Source organism: Pseudonaja textilis, chromosome 7 (genome assembly GCF_049901715.1).
Source record: "Pseudonaja textilis isolate UNSWEBS1 chromosome 7, rPseTex1.2, whole genome shotgun sequence".
Lineage (NCBI taxonomy): Eukaryota > Metazoa > Chordata > Lepidosauria > Squamata > Elapidae > Pseudonaja > Pseudonaja textilis.
This window is the reverse complement of record NC_141996.1, coordinates 50453228-50475935: the sequence shown is the minus strand read 5'-3', so window position 1 is coordinate 50475935 and position 22708 is coordinate 50453228. Positions and strand designations below refer to the sequence as shown.

General features: G+C 37.2%; 1 protein-coding gene across 2 annotated transcripts; it reads right to left on the bottom strand.

Moving 5' to 3' along the window:
• On the bottom strand, positions 1–22418 carry IFNAR1 (interferon alpha and beta receptor subunit 1). 2 transcript variants are annotated; one of them, XM_026700578.2, is made up of 11 exons: positions 22109–22418; positions 16510–16633; positions 15066–15247; positions 10230–10381; positions 7296–7434; positions 6409–6526; positions 5862–6061; positions 4928–5076; positions 3195–3339; positions 1971–2101; positions 1–1216 (listed from the first exon to the last, which is right to left on the bottom strand). In XM_026700578.2, exons 1-11 carry the CDS (start codon positions 22170–22172, stop codon positions 983–985), a joined length of 1638 nt encoding a protein of 545 aa, XP_026556363.1. In that variant the 5' UTR covers positions 22173–22418; the 3' UTR covers positions 1–982. The 2 variants fall into 2 exon arrangements, with proteins under 2 accessions (XP_026556363.1, XP_026556364.1); XM_026700579.2 differs by having other exon boundaries at positions 15066–15238; positions 22109–22308.
• Positions 22419–22708: the final 290 nt, after the last annotated feature.

The following is a 22708-nucleotide window of genomic DNA, read 5'->3' as shown; positions in this document are numbered from 1 at the left end:
TAAACTTTATTCATAAACTTTATTACAAAGGATTTGGAAGAGATGCTTTGCAAAACATTACAAATCTTAAAAGTAACATACAGTATTTTGGAAAACCTGTGCAGGTGCTTCACAAGCTATCCCAGCTGCTTCTGCATAAATGTATGCACAGCTGCTTTACTGTGACTTAGAACAATATTATCTGCACATACAGTATATACTACCATTTAGGTCTTTAAAACCATTTTTGTGCAGATACTAATCCCCCAAATAAAAATAAGTTGACTTGATTGATGTTAATATTTCCTTCCCTTGGTATCCAATTAAGATCAGCCAGTACACTTGGATGACTATGTGAGAAATGATAAAGTTTATTCCAACAGGATACAAATTGAATACGGTATATTATTTCAAATATATATCAAGCAAGTCTGACTGGCTTTTCAGCCAGAGGTGGTATTCAGCAGGTTCTGACCAGTTCTGGAGAACCGGTAGATGTCTGAATGAATCTGTGATTCTGTGAGCAACACAATCTGCCTGCCTGCTTTGCCTGATTTTGGGTAAAAGTTTCTCTTTTTTTAATAAAAAATTCAATATATAAATATTTATAATATTTACATACAAGCCATGCCCAGCCAGTCACATGACCACCAAGCCACACCCACAAATTAAGCCATGCCCACAGAACCGGTTAGTGATCCCTGGGATCTAAAATTGGTTCCTGAGGTCCAAAAGGTTGGCAACCCCTGATATAAAGTATTTTTTTCCTATAACATTTTAAGAAGAGAAAACAAATTTGTTCCTTCACTTGATGTAAACGGTTCTTCCAGCAGCAGGCCACAAAGCTCAAAATCAGTGTCAGTGGAGGCAGCTCATGGCCACTTTCAGGCACAGGTCTTTGTTCTTTATAGACTAATGGTAATACATATTATTTCTATAATGAGCAAGTTTTCCTCATTATGATGCTTGCCTCATCTTGTTTCCAGCTTGCATTATCTTACAGTTATACTGGTATTAGTTCTGAGGATTGATGGGATTCGTTATCTCCAGAAATAATGTCATCAATAAAATAGTTTCCTGAGTCTTGACTGATCTCTTCCAACTCTTTGTCGAATCTGACATCATCCAGGTTAACTTTACATGGAAGAGCAACACTGGAATTTATGACCATACATTTGTCTGTTTGTTCTTCTGCAATTGGGAAATACAGTCTCTTCAAATCTTTTTCTCCAAAGTTCTGCAGTGGGACAAAATAAAGTGATAAGAGAAATGTAAATAAGTTTTTAAATAATTTAATAATCACTATTACAGTATTATAAAATATTGCTGAAACTATTTATTATACAAGGCCCTATCAAAAGTTGTATAGAGATAAAGCTATCACTGAAATTTAGAAGTACTGCTTAAATTCTGAAAAGATTATTAATTCTTGAGTGTTAGCCAGACCAGCCTAATTACTAGAATACACTTTAAAACTTAAATAATTGCACAAAAACTGACACCAAAACAATTGTTGGAATTCGAATAGGACTAAAAAACTGAACAGAGTCTAAAGCGAATTCATGGAACTCTACAGTTTGCTATCTTCACTTAGTCAGCAGTAAAAAATAAACATCAATATCAACAATCAATAAAGTGAAGAGAGATGAAATACAGACTGCTACCCAGTAGAATGGCTTCTGCTGTATGTCAGAGAGGGGATCTAGGTTCACAGCTGCCATTTCAGTGTAATACTTAATTTGACTATTTAGAGTACTTGGGGAAAAAATGGCAGCTCATGAGTGGCCAATTATAACCTCAAATGAATCAAAATTCTCGGTCATTGTATCTTCCCCCTACAGAACAGCATCCTCGCAGAGATCTGTATGTGCTCACTCGCAACAGAATTTTAAAAGTTTCCACATGAACATAGGTGATATTTCTAGTCTACTTTTCCACAATTATTTTAATTGTATTTATTTTAAATAATATGTTAAATTGTTGATAAATACCTCTATGACTGCTGGAGTTTTACATTTAGGGAAGCGTGCATAGTTTATACCTCCCCAAGCACAAGGAAATAAGCATATTATAAAAAACACGACAGCAGAAATAATGCCGGGGATGAAAGATGAAGATTCTCCTACAAAACAAAAAGAGAATCAAACTAAATTGAGTGAAATTGGGTTGTACAAGAAAGCAAAGTGGATTTTTTCTCATTAATAGCCTTGATGGCTTGTATCACGCAGGACAGAATTATACAGTTGCCTAGATACATACTTAAAAGTTTTTTTCCCTTCCGTTTTTGCTCATTGTAGTTTGGATTCAGAGTCCTAAATTTTTCCCCAATATACCTCCATTGTACCTAATTCAGCATTTTAGCTTTGTTGCTATCAGGAGCAACTGATCTGTGAAACTCAACGTAATTACTTCCCCTCTATCAATAGAAATCAGCAGAGTCTCATCCCCATGAAAATAATTCATGTAGCAAGCACTACATGAGAACGGAGAAAGGGTTTACATTATATTTTTATGTAAATGTAGTTTTATAGCAAACCTACCAGCAGCAGTGTTTAGCTACTCACAGCTTTTTATAGCACTCATACTACCAGACTTTGGTCAATATATGAAAACACAAAAACAAGCCATACAGTAAAATATTATCCATCTCCCCAGCACAATATAAAGCAGCTTGCAAAACATATAAGAAACAAGTTCCAAATCTGAAAGCCCACCAGAATTAATTTTTCAATTCCTTCTGAAATATCACTAACAAAGGGGCCAGACACAACTCCAAAAAAGTCTGGCAAAATACATCATCGATTTACAGTGAATTTTTAAACAACCATTCAAATTTATGACAGATTCAAAAAATATTACCTTCAACCTTTCCCAGATTTATGACTAACAAATTATTTTAATGCAAAAATAAGGACATCCAAATGTACATGGGCTCTATGCATGTAACATAAAATTGAAAATAGCTTCTTATTGAATCTGCCATATTATGAAATACAATCCTTTTGAATCTTTCTCAAAATCATTCCAAAGAGTCACAGTTATATGTTTATAAAAATCTGCTTTCAAGTCTGTGAACATTTTGAAGTTGTAGTTCTTTTATAAAAATTATGAATGTAATTTTACACTTTGAAACCCTAATATAACTAACAGGGACAATATAGATACTAAAAATGAGAGCAGAGATATAAGATATTCCAAATCAAATGTTAACATACCTTTGGCTGTTTTAATGCAAGTTTCATTGCTAAAAGCACTACTTTTATTATATGTGTCAGAAAATGCTTGCGCTTTTAAGCAATATAATGTTGAGGAGTTCAGATTTGAGATAATAAACTGTGGTGATTTATGTCTGAGTTCCTTCTGCAAAAAACACAAAAGAGGGAATACATACATGGATAAACCAGACCAATAACTAAATCGTAATAAATTCTGAGAAAAATCTTTTAGCATTAGAAGCAATATACAGTATAATTGCAGAAATAAGGGTCAATTAATATGAAGAATAGGAAAATACTGGTGACAACTGATGGACTATCATTGGCACTATTTCCTAGTCAGCAGTATTTGAGAGGACATGTTTGAGTTTAATGCTTTCCACTTGAAGATATTGAATTGAAAAGGCAGAATTGTACGATATTATTTAAGGATTCTTTTTTTAAAAGATATATTAAGATTTAAAGATTCATTAAAATATATATATTCACTACACTTGTACATAACTTGAAAATTATTTGAAAATATGTGAATACAGAAACACAAACACAGCAATTCTTAAAAACAGGCACATTTTTGTGGCTGTGTGTATATTTGAAAAGCACCATTGTGTGGCTAGTCAGTTCTTTAGTGGAAATGTTATGAATGCACTGCAATGTTGGCATGTCCTTAATAACTTGCAATTTGAATGTGTAACTATTTTCCAAACAAAATCTATAAAATATTTTGAAAAGGATTCCAATGCAGGATGTCATTCTGCAGAAGTATAAAATCTCCAAGAATGAGTCAGGACATACATATACCTACAGACACAAACAATTATTTTATTGGGCTCAATGTTGAAATAATTCAAGTGGAAGATATAAGCTGTATTTTGCCATTTCTGTTACTGGCATGCCAGTAATTTCTTCATCATCGTCCAAGTGGTCCAGTTGGACTGCAAAATCAGCAAAATTATCAAAGATTTCATAGGTTTTTAGAAGGTTTGAGGTAAAAGGCTTTGATTCAAATGTGTATTTGCTTTGGAACAGTAAAAATGTTACCGCACATATAGATTTGAAACCGGAGCTTTTCTTATTGGGAATCCTACCAGATGTTTACAGTAAAGATTTGAAATATTTGATTGTAAATGTATTAACTGCGGCTAGGATTGTATTTGCAAAAAATTGGAAAAATGAGAAAATTCCATTGCAGGAAGAAATTATTAAGAAAATATTGGAATGTGCTGAGATGAGTAGATTGACATTTGAAATTAGAGAGCAAGAAGATAAACAATTTTATACAATTTGGGACCTTTTCTATCAATGGTTGGACGATGAAATACAAAAATAGAATATTTAGAATGTTAGGTAATAAGGAATATTATTGACTTTTCTTTCTTTTTTTTTGCTATTTGACATTACATTTATAAAGTGTTGTTTTTTTTAAGGATAGAATTGGTATGTTTATATGATTTGTTATAGAATAAATTACTTAAATTATAGTTATCTCATAAGGCATGAATGAATAAAAGTATAGTCAAATGATTTTTTTTTAATAAATGATATGAGGATATATAAGTTTGGATTGATAATAAGAGTTATTATGTAACATAATTGTAATTGAGACTACGAAATGAATGCACAAAACTGATGAACCAACCGACACACTGTTTGTATATAAGTGTGGAAGAGAGCTGATGCTTTTATGTTTTGTTTGTTAAAAAACCAATAAAATTGTTTAAAAAAAATGTTACCGTGATAGATGAAGTCCTGTACCAAACGTTGTAAGTCAGGTCATATATATCACTCATTGGGCGGTTTTCTGACTCTCCAGGAGAAGCGATGAAAACTTTAATTGAATCCTTACTGGCACTGACTGAAACATTTGGTGGGCCCATTTTAGCTTTAAAATAATTTCATATTTATTAAATATTTAACATACTTCATATTGGAAGCTAAAACTCTAAAACTAAAAGAAAATTTCAAAACATTTTTTTAAAAAATACACTTTTTAACAGCCTCTGCCTGTAGGATAGTTGTATAATTCTAATTACATCCTTTTGAATATAACTGAAGATTGCCAGGAACAATTCATAGTGAAATACTGCTAACACATTTCCATTCACTTCAGAGGGATTCTGATATTCCAGGCAATTGAGAAACCATTTTCAAACTGGAGTGGGTTCGTATTCATTCAGTCTTATTGTTCTGCCTGGTCTTTGTGTCCAATTGAGTTGCTAGGTAGAGTGTAAGGGACTATATGATTTTTCTTTCAAAATGGAAAGTATGAGTCAATCATTTTGTATGAAGGTTTTTAAGGGAATGGGCACTTCAGGGTCTGTAAGCAACCTAAGCATCCAACCACATTTTTTTCCTTTTAAGTCTTCAGGAAATGTCATCCTCATTTACTATGCTTATTAGGAGGAGCTCAAATAAGTTATTTAAGGCCACAGGCTGCCCATCCTGCATATTAGTTAAGGAGAGTTTATACTTTAAAAAAACAAAAACCTCTGGTATAATATAAAGCTATTTTGTGCTTTATAAGTAAGCTTTCAAGAAGTATGTTTCTGTATGCATACACAAACATACACATTACTTACAAGCTACACTACAGACATTTTGATGAACAATATTATTTGTGTATTATTCATAAACAACAACAGAATGGATGTAAATAGTGAAACTTACTTTGGTCTATAGGTTTAAATTCTAAGGTTTTAGACCAAGGTGACTTATTATGATTATGTACTGCTTGCACACGGAGATAAAAAATTCCACTGGAGCCAATGACAGATGAGAGATTACAAAATGTAGTTTGAATATTTTCACATTTAGATACATTTTCCCAGTCCTTAGAAATATCTGGAGAATGACGGGCTTTGTAACCACTGTAGGAATAGAAAGTTAATTGAATGAAATATATACTTATCAGCACAAATATATTCCAGCTCTAACCAAAGAGTAATTCAATCTTTCTGTCTTTGGCAGTGAAAGACAGTGAAATATGTTAAACTGTCATATGTGTAGATAATCTCTGTTATCAATTAAACACACTTCGGCCCCACCAATGATGATACTTCATTGTCATCATTCTTATGGCAGCACATGTACATATGCATCCCCTACTAATCTTCAAACATTTCAGCATGCAGACATACACAAAGCTTCAAAACAATAAAAATAGTAGAAATGAGATGCAATATGAAAATAAGAAATACATAATAAGGATTCTTACTGAAGCAACTGTACTATGAAGCTCACATTTCCATCATATAGATCGTCCCAACGTAAGAGATGCTTCATATTCAAGCTATCCATTTGAAGATTTTGAAGACGAAGTAGTCCAATCCAAACTAAAAGGAGAAAAAAAATAATTTGAAATAGTTTTTAAAAACTACATACAAATCTCTAATCCAATTAAACAGGAAGCAAGAGTTGTGTCGGCCTCTTACATTACAGTAAACCATGTTAAAGGCAGATTCTCCAATATTAGCAAATTCCTGTTCTCATCAGATTTCTACAAGAAACCCTTTTTCAGAAGTTGACATTTTTGCTCGATTTACTAAACTTCTTCACTAGTTTTTGAGAAGAAAATAAATACCGTAAATCAGGGGTCTCCAAGCTTGGCAACTTTAAGACTTGTGGACTTCAACTCCCAGAATTCTTCAGCCAGCTATGCTGGCTGGAAAATTCTGGGAGTTGAAGTCCACAAATCTTAAAGTTGCCAAGTTTGGAAACCTCTGCGTAAATAGTATATACTCTTCAATAGCCATCTAGCTCCTATTAAGAAAGACATTACTAGAGTGCTGCTGAGTTTCTACTTTCTTGGCTTAATAAAATATACCACAGTTACCAACTGCCCTATCCTTTTGTCAGGCCTTAAGGGACACTCCTTAAGGTATCCACTTTAATAGCTGTATTAGAGAATTCTCCAAGAAAGATTGGAAGAAAGGGATATAGGTAAGATAATCAGAGTAACTCCTTTCCCATATCTTGATTACAGTAGAATAGAGGGAAGAAAACATGATTCTAAATGCCATATTATTGTAAATAAAATGCTATGATTTTTTTAAGTAGGTTTCAAGGGATTTCCATGCTTAAAATGAACACAGAAATACATACCTTTAGAAGTCTGAATACAATGCATGGGACTGTAAAAAGAAATGTGATCTTCCATATGTGCTTTAACTTTCAAACAATAAGTAGTTTCTGGTTCAAGATCATAAATGATTTCACCTGGAAAAATAGATTGTGTTTTTTCCTAGACACAATTGAATTTATTGTTAGTTATCATTATTGTAGTAATTGTATTACTATTATTGTAATACTATAACAATGTTGACAATAATTGTTGCAGAAAGTTAAAATTAGATGTGTTATTGGCTTAACATGGGTAAGCTGATATCTTAAAGTTGTCAAACTTGAAAAATACAGATGTAGAAAAATCAAATTCAGAAAATAGCTTCACCCCTCCCCAAATGCATATAGAATGACAATGAGGTTCTGTTTGTTGTTCTTTCCTTCTCTGTAGTGAAGATGTTCTTACTAGATCTTTTTGTGGATTTGACAAAGGCACAGTTGGGATAGCTTTGTGTTTGGAGTACTTGATATGTTTTTGTTTTGTTTTCCCTCTTTGCTTGTGGGCGAACTTTCAGCTTGGTGATGTAAGGTTCTGTTTACTCCCAGTGTGTGCTTGCTCCAGTGGGTGGTGGGAGTCAAAAGATAAATACTGATCTCTGTGGGTGGGTTTCTTATATGCACTGCACAGTCAGAAAGGCCTGGCTTTGTCCCTTAACATCCCCTGGTGTGAACTTAATGTTGCTTTCCACACATTGATGTTTTTACTTTACTTCCTATGTTTTAACTTTGACCCAAGTATCCTTAATGTATCTATACCAATGAGTGGATGGAATTCCTGTGAAAGAAGGAAAAGTCCTTTGATTCTACTTCTTCCATGTAGACATTGGCCACGATGGGAGACAACAGGCAAGCTCATAGCTCAGCAGTGCTTTTCTCTATAATTTTTTTTGTGTGTATTTGAAATAGAATGGTGGTCCAGCATAATACATATACAGTCTGGGCTAAAGTTGGTTCTGTCACCTAACGTGTTGTCTTATAGTAGTTTCCTCACCCCTTTGACTACTTCAGTTGTGGGAATGCAGGTGAAAAGTGACATCATAAGAAACCACTGTTTCATTAGGGTTCAGTTCCTGAACCTTGCTGACAATGTCCTATGAGTTATTGGTGTAATGGGTGATGCTGCCAACCAGAGGAGCTGATAAGGTGGCCAAATGTTTTGCAATGTTGTAAGTGTCTGAGTTGATGCTGCTGACAATTGGCCTGAATGGAGTTCCTTCTTTCTGTATTTTGGGGAGTCCATATATGCATGGAGCAGCTTCCTCAGGGCAAAGGCAGTATTTTGACTTGTCAATGTCACTGTCCTTCAGTAGTTGTTGCAGGCAATCCATAAATTATAAGTGTTGGCAGGATCTCTCTTCAAAGCCTAATACTTAGCAGTATCCTTTAGTAAACTATCCACCTTGACTTTGTAGTCATTTCTGTTCAGAACTACTATGCATCTTTCTTTATCAGCTGGCAAGATGATGACACTCAGGTCTCTTCCTAGGGATGTCACTGCTTACTTTTCTTGAATTGTGAGGTTGGAAGGGAATGTTTTGGCACCGATGAGAGCAGTTAATATCTGATCTATCTTCCAAGTAGAATTCCCATATTATTCATAGCAAAGCAGCCACCCCAATGCAGAAGTGTTTACTGTTTCTCATATCAAAATGCCATCTGCCACTGCAGGGCAAAAGCGATGTACATATTTTGTACTTTCCCTTGTGGAAAAATCAAAGGTATGGGGAGAGGAAACTGGGCAATTCTGAACAGAAACACAGCAGAGAACTAATTTTCACTTTTCTGCTCAAACATCTTTTGCTACTTCAATAAAAATATGAATTGGGAAGGAACTTTGATTACAGGTAAACATAACCAATTGTTTTTTTTTAATATAGCAAGCATGATATAAATTTGAGTGCACAAAAATAATGAAAACTCAAATATTTATGAAGTTATGAAGATCCAAGCAGTCTTATTGGTTAAAACTCATCCCAGATCATCCCACTAGACTGAGTCTCATGCAACTTGGCTGGACTTGCCCAGTTGGAGTCCAAGTCGTAGTGGATCTGAGAGACTTTATCTGGCAGACAGCCAGAATATTCCTTCCAGCAGCCCTGCACATTGTCCTGTGGTTTGTCCCTGTCCAATAGGGCAGTCTAGATGGCAACTGGGGCTTTGGTTGAACAATCCACTAGATACCCAGAATCTCTCTGGAATCCCGCTGGGTCTAGCAGTTGTCTGGGTGAGGCTCTATCTCCCCAAAGGGGAAGAAGCACCAATGTTCTGCAAGACTAGAGTGATCTGTCCATGGTAATGTCCTCCTCTACCTCATCAACGGGCCCTGAGGAGGGAAAAACTGATTTAATGTGCAACTCTAATTTGTATTATGCCACCATGATACAAATGATTTGGGATAGATTCATGCTAACCACAGAAGCCATGAGCTCCTGCATGGCTACAAACTCTATGCCACCAGCTGGCAGATTTCGCTAGGAAAGAATCAAGGAAGAAATATACATGCTGAATATTTAAGTTATTTCAGACCTAATTCTCATAGGTAACTTAAGAAAGTTGTCAAGCACAATGTAGCTCTATTGAAACTCCACATTTGTATACTAAAATAAAAAGCTATTCTGGGATCCTTGGGGCTCACTGAGCCTGATGATTTTCTTGCAGATATTTTATTATTAAACTAGGTAACATCATTAATCCTAGAAGGGAGTAACATTTGCTCTTATTTTTATATACTAAAAATGTCCCAGAATTCAAGATAACTTTTGAGCAAATAGCTAAGTACACTTTAGAAAAAACTGTATTTCTGAAAGAAATGTAGAAACCCATTTCATGTACACTTCTATCATAATGGTTTCTATGCACACACACATACATAAAGATCTCAGCAAATATTAATCATATAAGAAGCAAACATGTTACCTTAGAATGGGTTGCATTTTTCCAGATAGTTAGCTGATATTTTAACGTGTCTTGCTTCCACATTTTTTTTTGATCTGCCTCAGGATGTAAAATATTGATTTTGACATCTCCATATATTGATTCAAACCACACTCCTGGAGGACCCACTTGAGCTATAGATGAAAATATCAGCAGAAAAGATTAATAGTGCTCACTGTGAATAATTTATACATTGTACTAAACCATAGTCCTAGGATAGAAGAGGATGGGATACCTAGTGTCATCCATACTGGCATCAAGATGCATTATTTCCTAAATTTTATTAACTTGTTTGTGGTTAGGTCCAAAGGGTCATTGGTCTTACTATTGTGTCCCATTCCTCCCCATCCCTATCAGTATCCTTGCCAGAGTTTCTCAGCCCATCTACTAAGGTTGTAGAATTCCCCAAACTGATGTTGGATGTCTACAACTTGCATTCACTAGAACAGCCCAGGAATTAATGATTACCAGGACAACCATAGACCTGCCTCTTAACTCACCATTCCCTTGGCTGTATCTCTTTGCCCTGTCTCCTAAGATCAGGGATGTCAAATTCGCAGCCCACAGGCTGAATGCATCATGTGCTGGCCATGCCCATGCCCGGTTTAGCAAAGAGGGAAAAAAGTCATGATACATCAGGTAACGCCGTGAGTTTGACAACCCTGCCCAAGATCATTCCTACAATACAATACCCTTTGGTGACCACATAATTTCTGCAGCTGCATTGGTTGCTGATTGGTTTGCAAAAGCTGTCAATTATCTTTAAGGCCCTATATAGCTCTGGACTAGGTTATATGTAGAATTGCTTCTTCCCATATTAATTTGCCTATCTAATCAGGTTGAATATGGTCCATACTCTCCAGATCCTATCTATACAAGAAATCCATCTGACTGATGGATATCAAAACTGATAAAACTGATATTTTGATTATTGCTCTCATACCCTAATTGCCTCCTGACAGAGATCCTTCTTTCCCATCCTGATTTAAACAGCAATCAAGACCATGCCACTAAGCATAGGAAGACAAACGTTGTAACAGAAGATTTTAACTGGGTAGACAGGTGTTTGTGTATATTTGTTGCATAATTCTGAATCTGTATATGGGTTATTTTAGAGGTAGGTTTTTTAAAGGCATTTTAAGGCATCTTCTTACTCTGCGAAGCATTAAAACAAAAATAAAGTAAGATGAAATAGTTTATTTACAGCATAGTGGAATGCCAAAGGTAAAAATTATTATGAATTAGTCCACAAATCATGGTTAAAAAAATGGCATGATATAATGTGTGAACCCAACCATAGGTACTGTCTCCAGTTCAGCAGACTGAAACATAAATATAATTAAAACAAATGACAACTAAATATTTATTGTAGCTTTTTAAATCAAAACTTTGTAACACCTTTGCTTAGAAGCAGTACCTATATCTTGGTCCAAGATGAGAGCAGCAACAATTGCCATACCTTATTCCCTGTCCTTGCATAGTTCCTCTTGCTGACCTGCTCCTCCACTTTTCAACAAATAGAATGATTCATTGTGCTTAATAGTAGCTAAAGAAAGTAGGATGGGACTGGGGTCAGTGACAATATCAAGCTTCATTGGCAATAGCCAAGAATTATCACTGAGTTCTCCTTTATTTAATTTCTACCTGAGCATATTGGATAGCTTTACCTGGTTCTCCATAAATTTCCTCTTTATTCCATGAAACAGTTAGGAAATTAAAAAGCAAGTTAATTATTTAAAAGGCAGCAATCAAGACTTTAGAACCCAATGACCAAGAAGGGTCTAGGAAAAAATAGGTTGCCCATGGCCGCCTCAAGTGGTTCGAGTAGGTCCCAAATAAGAAAGACAGCTGGTAGAAAAAAGAAAACTGCTTTGGAATATGGCACCTGGCAATCCTACTCAATGGTTACCATTGTGGACAATCAGCCATTTCTTATCCACAAGGCACAAAGAAAAATGTATTTTTTTAAAAAAGGGAATGATCAAAGTTGTCCTGTTTTGGGTTTCAATCTCAAACCCATTCAGTTCCTAGGTGAAAATAGCAATCCCCTCAAGGCTGAACAGATAATGGCAAGCAAGGCAAGGAATGTAAATCAAAACAGAGTCCCTTGGAAAGCTTCACTTTCAGTAGGAACATACAGAAGGGAAGCCAAATCCATTGTGAAGTTCAGAGAGTCAAGGCAGGTTTGTCAGCTATTCTAAAAACCAGGAGACACCATAGCAAGAGATCTGACGGTTGTTTCCAGGAGAGAAACATGTATCAGCGATATTTCTTCAATCAAGCTTCAGCCAGCTGCCTTTAATCAAGAGGTTTACTCCCTTGCTCAGCAGGGAACTTCATTGAGGGTCTTTGCTCCATTCTTTGCTCTACTCACTAAGTCCAAGGGCTTGAAGGTTGTCCAACCTTATCTGACTGCTCCAGCTGGTCCAATGGTATCTGTACTTGATCAGCCTCGTGTGATTCCTGCCTTGGGGCCCCTGAGGCTGACATTCCAGTGGTTCAGCTGGAGCAGTTTCTTCAGAGTCTGAATCCCGGGGCCATGACAAAAGTAAGATGGAAGAAGAACTAGTCTGAACCTCCATAAAATCCAGAAGCTTGCTAGTTGTAAAAAAAAAAAGTGCTAATTAAATGTGTTGTCAACTAACACCATGTGGTCAGAAATATCAAAGTCTAAAAAAAAGAAGAAGGTTCAAATTCTATTCAACCATGAAGGGTTGAGGTAGTTTGGGATCATCCACTTCTGGGCAAGAACTCAATTTCACCTTAAAAAGAGGTGTCTTTAATCATTCCATCATTGCAGATTTCAATAGAAGTCCTTCACTGAAAAAAGGATATAGAACTACTCTTTCTGTTCACACATCATGCTAAACTATAGATTGTTTTAACTATGTTTTACTGAACAATATTCATAATGAGTGTTGGTCTCTTTCATAATGGATGTTAAAACAAATGGATCCCATAATGAGTCTGGAAATCCCTCTAATTGTACTGCAGACTTCTGATACAAAGGTCCAAAGTTTGCAGTGCCACTTCTTATCATTGTGAGACAGTGAATATATAAAAATGGCAGCAGATACTCTAACACTGCATTTTAATAAAGTCAAACATACAATATAACCCTGCCTCCAACTTTCTTTCAGAATGGAGCACGGACAATAGAGTCCACCACTTCATAATCTCCTTGTATATATTTTCCATGAAAAGTTAAATGTAATCCCAAGACACTGACAGGCTTCTTAGTCCTGTTCTACATATTACTTATTTTTATATGTAAATATAACTGCCAACTTTAATTCGAGAGCATGAAGTACTCCAGCCTTTGTTATTATGAGCCACGGTGGTGCAATGGTTAGAGTGCAATACTTCAGGCTACTTCTGCTGCCTGCCGGCTGCCTGCAATTTGGCAGTTCAAATCTCACCAGGTTCAAGGTTGACTCAGCCTTCCATCCTTCCAAGGTTGGTAAAATGAAGACCCAAATTGTTGGGGGCAACATACTGGCTCTGTAAACCACTTAGAGAGGGGCTGTAAAGCACTCTGAAGCGGTATATAAGTCGAAGTGCTATTGCTATTTTGTAAATTCTCTAACATTAAAGTCAAATAACATGAGCCAAAACAAATATTAGCAGAGTGCACTGTGAGTGTACATTGGGAGACATTCCTTCTGTCTCACTTTCCCTCTGATGTTAGCCCAAGAAGGAAGAAATATGGAAGTTTATAGCTATACTTTTAAGAAATTAAGAAAACAGCAATAGCACATTTCTTGCAGAAAGAGGAACTGTCATTTCGAATGCAGGGTAGACAGAAGGAAAGAGCCTGCATCTTTTGTGACATTATTTTTTAAATGAAAGATTAAGAGATAATCACAGAGCTCTTGGGAAATGTCTGTGTATCAAGAAAAAAGAGAATTTGGCATGAAAGGAAGGTGGCTAATGTAAAATTGAAAAATGATAAGTTGGAAAGAGTGAGTTTTCTAGCCTTAAGAGATAATGAGTAAAAAGGGAAGGGTTACCACCAGTAGTAAAAAAAGATAAGAAATGAATAGGAGAAAGAACTTATCTGTCCAAAAGTAAGCTGTCTAATAAACACATGAATGGGGGATAATGAGTAGCTGCCAAAGAAAAAGGTATAATCTCCTCTTTCCCTTCTCTGTCTTCCCAAGAAAGATAAAAAGTTTCCATTCTGAAAGCATCTCTTGAAAATTCTGAAGTTCTACTGTATAATGGTGGAACAAGAAGAAAGGACAATCTTCTCTAATAAATGGAAAATTCTTTAATAACTCCAATAGAAACCCATGGCAACTTAAAGCCTGATCATTATGTAGCAATAGAAAGACACATACTTTCAGCTAGGTCCAACTCCTAATAACCCCACGGAAACCCATTTCGGGTCTCTGATTACAGAGCAAAAGAGAATTGCTATTGCCTTAATTCCTTAAAAGATTTCTCTGTGTTTTCACCAGAAACAAAAGGAAAGGGAATGTTTCAAATGCTTGTAAGAAAACACATTTTATTATGTGAAGGCCCAACACGTATTAGAAAATTCTTTTATGAGGAGCATTACAAAACAAAACTTCACAATTTGAATTTTCACACAATAAATCTATTTTCCTACTGGCACTCTGCTATGAGGAAGGAAGTCACGCCCTCTTCTCCAAGTACGAATGAGGTGTGACATATCTTCTTCTAGATTCAAGCTTCTAAATTCAAGCAAAATCACTAAGATGCTGTTATTGCCTGTTGACACAACTAAAATAAAGATGTACATTTAATTACCAACTTTGTTTTCTAATGTGAGTAAACAAGGCAAAGGATTCATACCTTCTATATAAGGAGTAAATTCTAAAAAGGCATAAGGAGAGTGATTTTTCAGAGTGTTCGCTCTTATAGCCACTTTATAAGATGCCAAATAATCTGAAATTGTTGACGAGAGATCACATTCTGTGATAGTTATATTCTGACATTGAGGAATAGCTGCCCAGATTTCAGAGCGTCTGGAAGAACTGAAAAAAGAAAGCAAAAGGTCTTGGACACATTTTCAGATAAAATGCTAGGAACCAGTCATTCATGAAAAAACAAAAGAATGAGTGTTATTACGCCTACGTTGGAAGCTTTATTTATTTATTAAACTTACATATTACCCATATCATCAACAGAGGTTCTAGGTAGCTTACAATCACTTAATAAAATGCCAGTATGAAATATTAAAATAATAAATAGTAAGATTAAGTTTGAATTAAAATTGACAAATACAGAGAGTAAAGGAGCAAGAGGCACATGGGGAGGAGGTGGGGTCTTGTCTTAATCCATTAAACACCTCCATACCCCTATTAGGGCCCCAGGGTATTGGCAGAGCCGGGTCGAAAGGCCAAAAGGATGGATATGCAACTCACCCCAGGGGATGAGGGGACAGGGCACTGTATTCCGGAGGGGAGGAGCCAGGGCAGAAAAAGCTCCTGGACTCTGCCAGCTGGAATTCCGTGACCGATGGAAAATTATGGAAATATCCCATATCCTTTGCAGTACTCTATCTTGCCCCATATATTAAAAATATACTTTACTAGCTTGATACCTGTGCTTCGCTACAAAACTATGTGGTCAAGCTTAGTTTTGGGGGAGGAAAATAAGGGAAAAAAAATTCTGCCTCTGCCTTCCAGCATTCATCAGTATTCATCTGGCTTGTGTCCTGTGTGTGAGAGAGTTGAGGGCTGTTTGGAAACTGAAAAAATACTTGCTGTGTGAACAAGGAGACAGCAAGGAGCCTGGGCATGGCTTAGCACAACTATTCTGTACTAAAGCTTCTTGGTGCTCTGAAACTGAAACTCCTCTTCTTGTGTTTTGCATTTGGAACAGATTTCTTTTCAGATGGGGAGGGGGAGTAGAACTCCTTAACATCAGAGTGTGTTAATAATAATATACGAAATGCTAATGCTCTGATGGTCACTTCAAAAAATCCTTTCTTAGTGAGCACCTAGAAGCCAAGAGGAACATACACGCCAAATTTCAAGTTTGTAGGCTTTATGGTTCTGGAGATTTTGCGATGATGTGTGAGTGGTATTTTGCTTTTATATATAGAGAGAAGATTTTTAAAAAAACCAGATAAACCTGCCTTGAAAGCATCAAGAACATATCTACATCTACAGTGTTGTTCATTACTATTCCTGCTTTAAAATAACAGAAACTTTATATGCTGTATCTGCCTAATTTTAACTGAAATAGAATTCTGTTCAAGAGTGTTGCAAAACAGGATAAAATGTATACTTACCTGGGGTATTGTACTGAAAATGTTACATTGAGCCCACAAGGATTATCCCAATCCCATTTCAGCGTAATATTTGCATTAATAACACTGGTGGTAACGTTTTGTGGGGGTTCCAAACATGTTAAACCTGTGAATATTTTAGAAAAGAACATAGTAAAAGTAAAAAATGAGCAGCTTAAAATATTATGGGATTTCTGAATTTAGACTGATAAAAGTCCTTGCTCATAACACACCAGATATAATTGGTTGAAAAGAAGAAAGTGTGGATAAATACTAGGGTAATAGTAGAATACAAGACAAAGAATTGGAGAAGATCACAAAGTATCAAGATCTGAAAAATGAAACTGAAAGATTATGGCATAAACTGGCAGTGGTGGTCCTAGTAGTTATTGGCACAGTGGGTTCATACCAGAAAATCTTGGAGCAAAAAACCTGTGCCTTGACAAAGTTGCCAGCTGTCAATTACACAAAGCCATACTGCTTGAATCCACATATGTATTTGAGAGGAGAATAGTCAATTATTGTTATCTTTCCCACCTCAGATTCACCCAAAGTAGCCAAATCTCCTACACCTATCTCCAACCCTCTAGGCCAGGGGTCCCCAACCACTGGACCATGGACCAGTATTGGACCACAGCCTGCCAGAAACTGGGTCAGGCAAATAAGCAAAGCCCTATTCACAGGATGCAGGCAGCACATGAAACCACGCCCCCTCTGGTCTGTGATAAAACATCTCTCCATGGAACCGGTGCTTGGTGTTCAAGAGGTTGTGGGGGCACTGTTCTAGGCCCCACACCTCTGGTGATCTTAGAAAAAGATGTGTTTGGTCTACTTCATAGACAAACGACAGGAAAAGCCCCAGACCCTAATAGAGTAATTCCTTTTTTCTTGAAAAGTTGTGCTGAACAACTGGCCCCATCTTCACCCGCATCTTTAATCACTGGAGATGTGCTATGTCCTTTCTTGTTTGAAATGCTCTACTATCATCCCAGTTCCCGAGACATCCTCCAATCAAGGAGAATGAATGCCTACAGACTGGTTGTTCTGACATCTGTAGTTATCAAGAACTTTGAGAAGTTAATGCTCACCCACCTGAAAATCATTATGGAACAACTGTTAGATCCCTTGCAGTCTGTCTACTGAACAAATACCAGTAGATTGGCAGATGATGCTCTAAATATGGCACTGCACGACACTTTGCAACATCTTGAATCCCCAGGGACCTTTGCATGGGTCCTTTTCATAGACTTCAGCTTGACATTCAATATCATCATTCCAGAAATTTTTCACTTCACACTGATTCTGCTAACTGTACCTGTCCATACTTTTAGGTGGATTATTAGCTTTTTGACAGATACAAAGCAACAGGTGAAGCTAGGAAAAATCACATTGAGCACCTGGTTGATTAACACAGGTGTCCCGTAGGCTATGTATTCTCTACACTGCTCTTCTTTCTCTACACCAATGACTCCATCCCAAAAGATCTCTCTGTTAAAGCATTGAACTTTGCAGGTGATACAACAATAATTGGTCTCATTTGAGCTGGTGATGAATCTGCATATAGACAGGAAGTTGAACAACTGGCCCTGTGGTACAGCTGGAACAATCTGGAGAAATGAGTGTGGATTTTAGGAAGACACCACTTACTATATTTGACAGCACAGTATCAGAAATAGAAGTATTCTTGGGTTCTATAATCTTCCAGAATTTGAAATAGACACCTAACATTTGAATCATCATTAAAAAGACAGAACTAAGAATGTTCTTCCTGTGTCAATTTAGGAAGTTTAGACTGCTCCATGAGCTGTTGATAGTTCTACAGAAGAATTATTGAGTCTGTCATTTATACTTTGATAACTGTCTGGTTTGGTACAGCAATTAAATAGGACAGGCACAGGCTCCAACAGATAGTTAGAACTGCAGAAAGAACAACTGCAATCAGCCTGCCAGCCATTGAAGACCTGTATATTGTATGGGTCAGAAAGAAGCTGAGAAAGTATCTACAAATCCCTCACAATATAAATTGTTTCAACTCCTCCTCTCAGGATGCTGCTATTTTATGCCAAAACAACTAGACACAGGGATAGTTTTTCCCCCCATGCCATCATTCTGCTGAATACCTAATTCTCACAATATTATTCTATGTCAATTTACCCTTATTATGTGGTTATAGTATTATTTTTATCCTTCTCATCTTTTCTACTATCCCAGTTGATTCACTGATTCATTTAGCAAATGCAGTAAAAATGTAAAAAATCAATCTGACTCATTTTATGACAGTTTTGATTTACCATCCTAATGGTACAGCCTCCATTAGGTTGTACCTCAAGGACTACCTGTATATTATAATAATAATAATAATAATAATAATAATAATAATAATAATAATAATAATAATAATAATAATGATAATAATAATAATACCCCAACCTTAACAATTCCTAGATCCTTTGTTAGGACTCAAGCTGTTGAACTAACAACCAGCCCCAAAGACTGTGAATCTCACTAAAGATTAACCAATAATAATAATAATAATAATAATAATTCAAAAATCACCAATGATGGCTTTGTATCTATAACCCAATAAGCAATCCCCTGTTGACGATTTTCTGATTTTTTTTTACATGTGAAGGGAAATTCCACCCATTTTTGAAAACAGTGAAGGCAAACTAGAGGGAAAGCAATAAGCCAAGGGTCACTGGTTTATTTATTTAACTATTAGGCAACTCCAATCCAAGGGACTATGAGGAACCTACCATATGCAATCGGTACACAGGGTTATAAACAAAACCTCAATATATATACTTCAGTGCATATATTCTCTCAAAGTAGCGTGGCACTCTGAATCTTATTTAGGATATACACATTTGCATTACATTCTTAATTTAATTATTCTCATTAATGCTAATTCATGGCTAACACAAGAGGCATGAAATTTAGCAATAGCAAAATAGCAAGATTATAATGTTTGTTGAAAAGAAAGTTACAAGCGAAATAGATCCCTGAAGCATTTTTAGGCTGAATCATAGCCAAATTATGTTTTACGGGAAAGTGTGCAGCAGAGCTTGTGTTAAGTCAAAGAATTTTATTTTTGATGTGTGACAGCAAAAGACAGGACCATGTGATGTGTTGCCACCCTCAGGAAATTGTCTTGTGGTTAAAGTATCAGGCTATAAACCGGGTAACTGTTCTATTCCTGCTTTTTCATGAAAGCTGGCTGTGTGATTCTGAGCTAGTCATTCTCTCTTATTTGTTGCAGGGAAAATGGGAAAAAGAAGGAGTATTAGGCATGTTCTCTACCTTCAGTTATTTATATACATAAAAAAATGAAGGTAGGAAATAAATAAATAAAATTATACTCTTCCTTGAAAAATTCCTTCTTGGAGAAGGCCTACAGAGAGAAATGCCTTCATCTTATGACTAAGAATACATCAGTTTGTACAAGTTAGAACCAGGCTTTAAGGGCCCATTGTGACCAATCAGCTGAGTATTTTGAACAAACTAAGTTACAACTATACTGCCCCTAAGATATTAGGATCATAATAGACAATAAAGATCATTTATGTTATTATAGGGAGTTTTTTCTACTGAAGGATTCTATGATGGAACTGGACTGTGATGTGAAAAACAGTCTTAGTCACCCTAACTTTTTAAATCAGTTGGGCACCAGAATTTTGGAACTGGCTGTCTCCTTGAAAGATGGTCAGCGTGGCAGAAAACTTTCTAGATACAGTTAGTCCTCAGCTTATGACCACAATTGAGCCCCAAAAGTTCGTTGCTAAGCGAGACAGTTACTGTGAGTTTTGCCCCAATTTACAATCTTTCTTGCCACAATTGGTAAATGAATCGCTGCAGTTAAGTTAATGACATGGATGTTAATAAACTTGTCAGAAGGTCGCAAAAGGTGATCACATGACTTCAACACACCCAGACACTAACTACAGCCATCATAAATATAGACCAGTTTGCAAGCATCTGTATTTTGATCATGTGATCACGGGGATGCAGCAATGGTTGCAAGTGTGAAAAATAGTCATAAGCCATTTTTTCCAGTGCTGTTGTAATTTTGAACTGCCACTAAATGCATGGCTGTAAGCGGAGTACTGCAGCACTTGTATGGAAATGGAGAGCGAGTAAAAGAAAGTAAACACTGAAAAGATATAAAGAATCCACTGAGGTTTATTCTTCTTCTTGTCTTAAACTTTTAAGAGCAAGGATTGAAAACACAAACAGACTTGGAGTCTCAGCGGTCCAAACTAAAATTTTAAATAATGTTCACAATGAGATGTCTAACCAAGGAGATAAACTGACCTCGGAGTAGCACTTTGAGCATAGCCAACTGGGGAATTCTGGGAACTGAAATCCACAACTCTTAAAATTGCCAAAGTTGGCCACCCTGCTCTAGACTTTCCAATATGAAGGACCAGCCTTTTCTCTGCCTGGGCAAGGAACTCAGTCCTAGCCAGGTAGCCCAAAAGGGAGGAGGGGGACTTTGTTTATAGTGGCCCAGTAAGAGTTATCTGCTTTCTATGAAGCCTCCTCTTCATCCTCCTCTGGGATCTGCTGTCTCCCTCAACCTCCTGCTCCAATCCTGCCCCCTTGCACTTGCTCCTTCTTCAGATCAGCCTTTATGTTTAACAAGTGCTCAGATAACGTATAATCAGAGTTGGAAGGGACCTTGTAGGTCATCTAGCCCAACCCCCACCCAGGCGGGATACCCTACATTTCTGACAAATGGCAGTCCAATCTCTTCTTGAAGGTCTCAAGTGATGGCGCTCCCACAACTTCCGAGGGCAAGCTGTTCCATTGGTTGATTGTTCTCACTGACAGAAAGTTTCTCCTCATTTCCAGGTTAAATCTCTCCTTGTTCAATTTCCATCCATTATTCCTTGTCTGGCCTACAGGAGCTTTAGAAAATAGCTTGACCCCTTCCTCCTCTCTGGGGCAGCCCCTCAAATATTGGAAGACCGCTATCATGTCTCCCCTGTTCCTTCTCTTCACTAGCCAAGCCCAGTTCCTGCAACCATTCTTCATATGTTTTAGCCTCCAGTCCCCTCATCATCCTGGTTGCTCTTCTCTGAACTTTTTCTAGCGTCTCAACATTATTCTTTTTTTTGCTGATACTCTGAGGGTGTGGTTGACTCCCGGCAGGCTGGTATTTTCTCTTACCACAGTGAGATCAGGGGCAAAAGGGCCACGGTTGAAAAGGACCATTATTTCTTCATGGCCTTTTCCAGCCTTCTTTCTTTTCTTTTCAAAAGACACTGAGTTCCACTGAGCTCAGTTCTTCGGTACGATGGCTGATCAACAGGCTGGTTTCTCAGAGGCTGGGCAAGCAAATCACGGCTCTCGTTCCGGAATGCCCTTCCTCTTATCGCAAGAGATGAGACTGTTATCTCCGATAAAGCGGAAGCGCTCTCAACTTTTTCTCACGATCGCTTTCTCTCCCCGTGGCTCATGGCCGAGCCCAGAATAAGAGACACTTCATCCCTGCTGCTGATTCTGAACATCACATCCAAAAGGACACTAAATCCCATCTCACAGAGAGAGAGAGAGAGGGAGAGGGAGAGGGAGAGAGAGAGAGAGAGATGAACGAACTTACCCGTGCTCTTCGACCCCATTCCCAGCACGGCTGCCACCACAAGCCATAGGCGCGCCCCTTCCATGCCTCGCCCCAGCTGAGAGCCGTTCCGAAGCGATCCGAGCAGCCATTGACGAGAGCCGAGAACCTCGGGCTGCGGTTGTGGCCTTAGCCAAAACAGTCACGTCACATGACCGGACGGGCTGCAACCGCTCGATGTGCCCAGCCTAGCACCCTCGCAAAAGGAAGCCTTTATTCACATAGATAAATAGAAAGAGCAGAGGAGCATGCTTTTCTTACTGTTTTTCACTTCCGTTTTCCCTTTTCTATTGCGGGAGATTGAACGAGAGCATTGCGCGTTTGCAGGAATGTCAAAGAATATTCAGCTGAATGTTAGGTTGTGTCTTGACAGAGCAATAATTGAGCTAAAATTCTTTGGCCGCTTTGGAAATTCAAAAGAGCTACTCATCTGAGCAGGTGCACATGAGGGAACTACACTTTCTTAGATAGATAGTGCAATGTATAAGTAACATTGGCCTATCGTTGTGTATTTGTCTTTCTTAGGAACACTGCCGCTTTCAGCAGTATAAATCTAAGAAATGGACTGCACTGAGCTGGAAG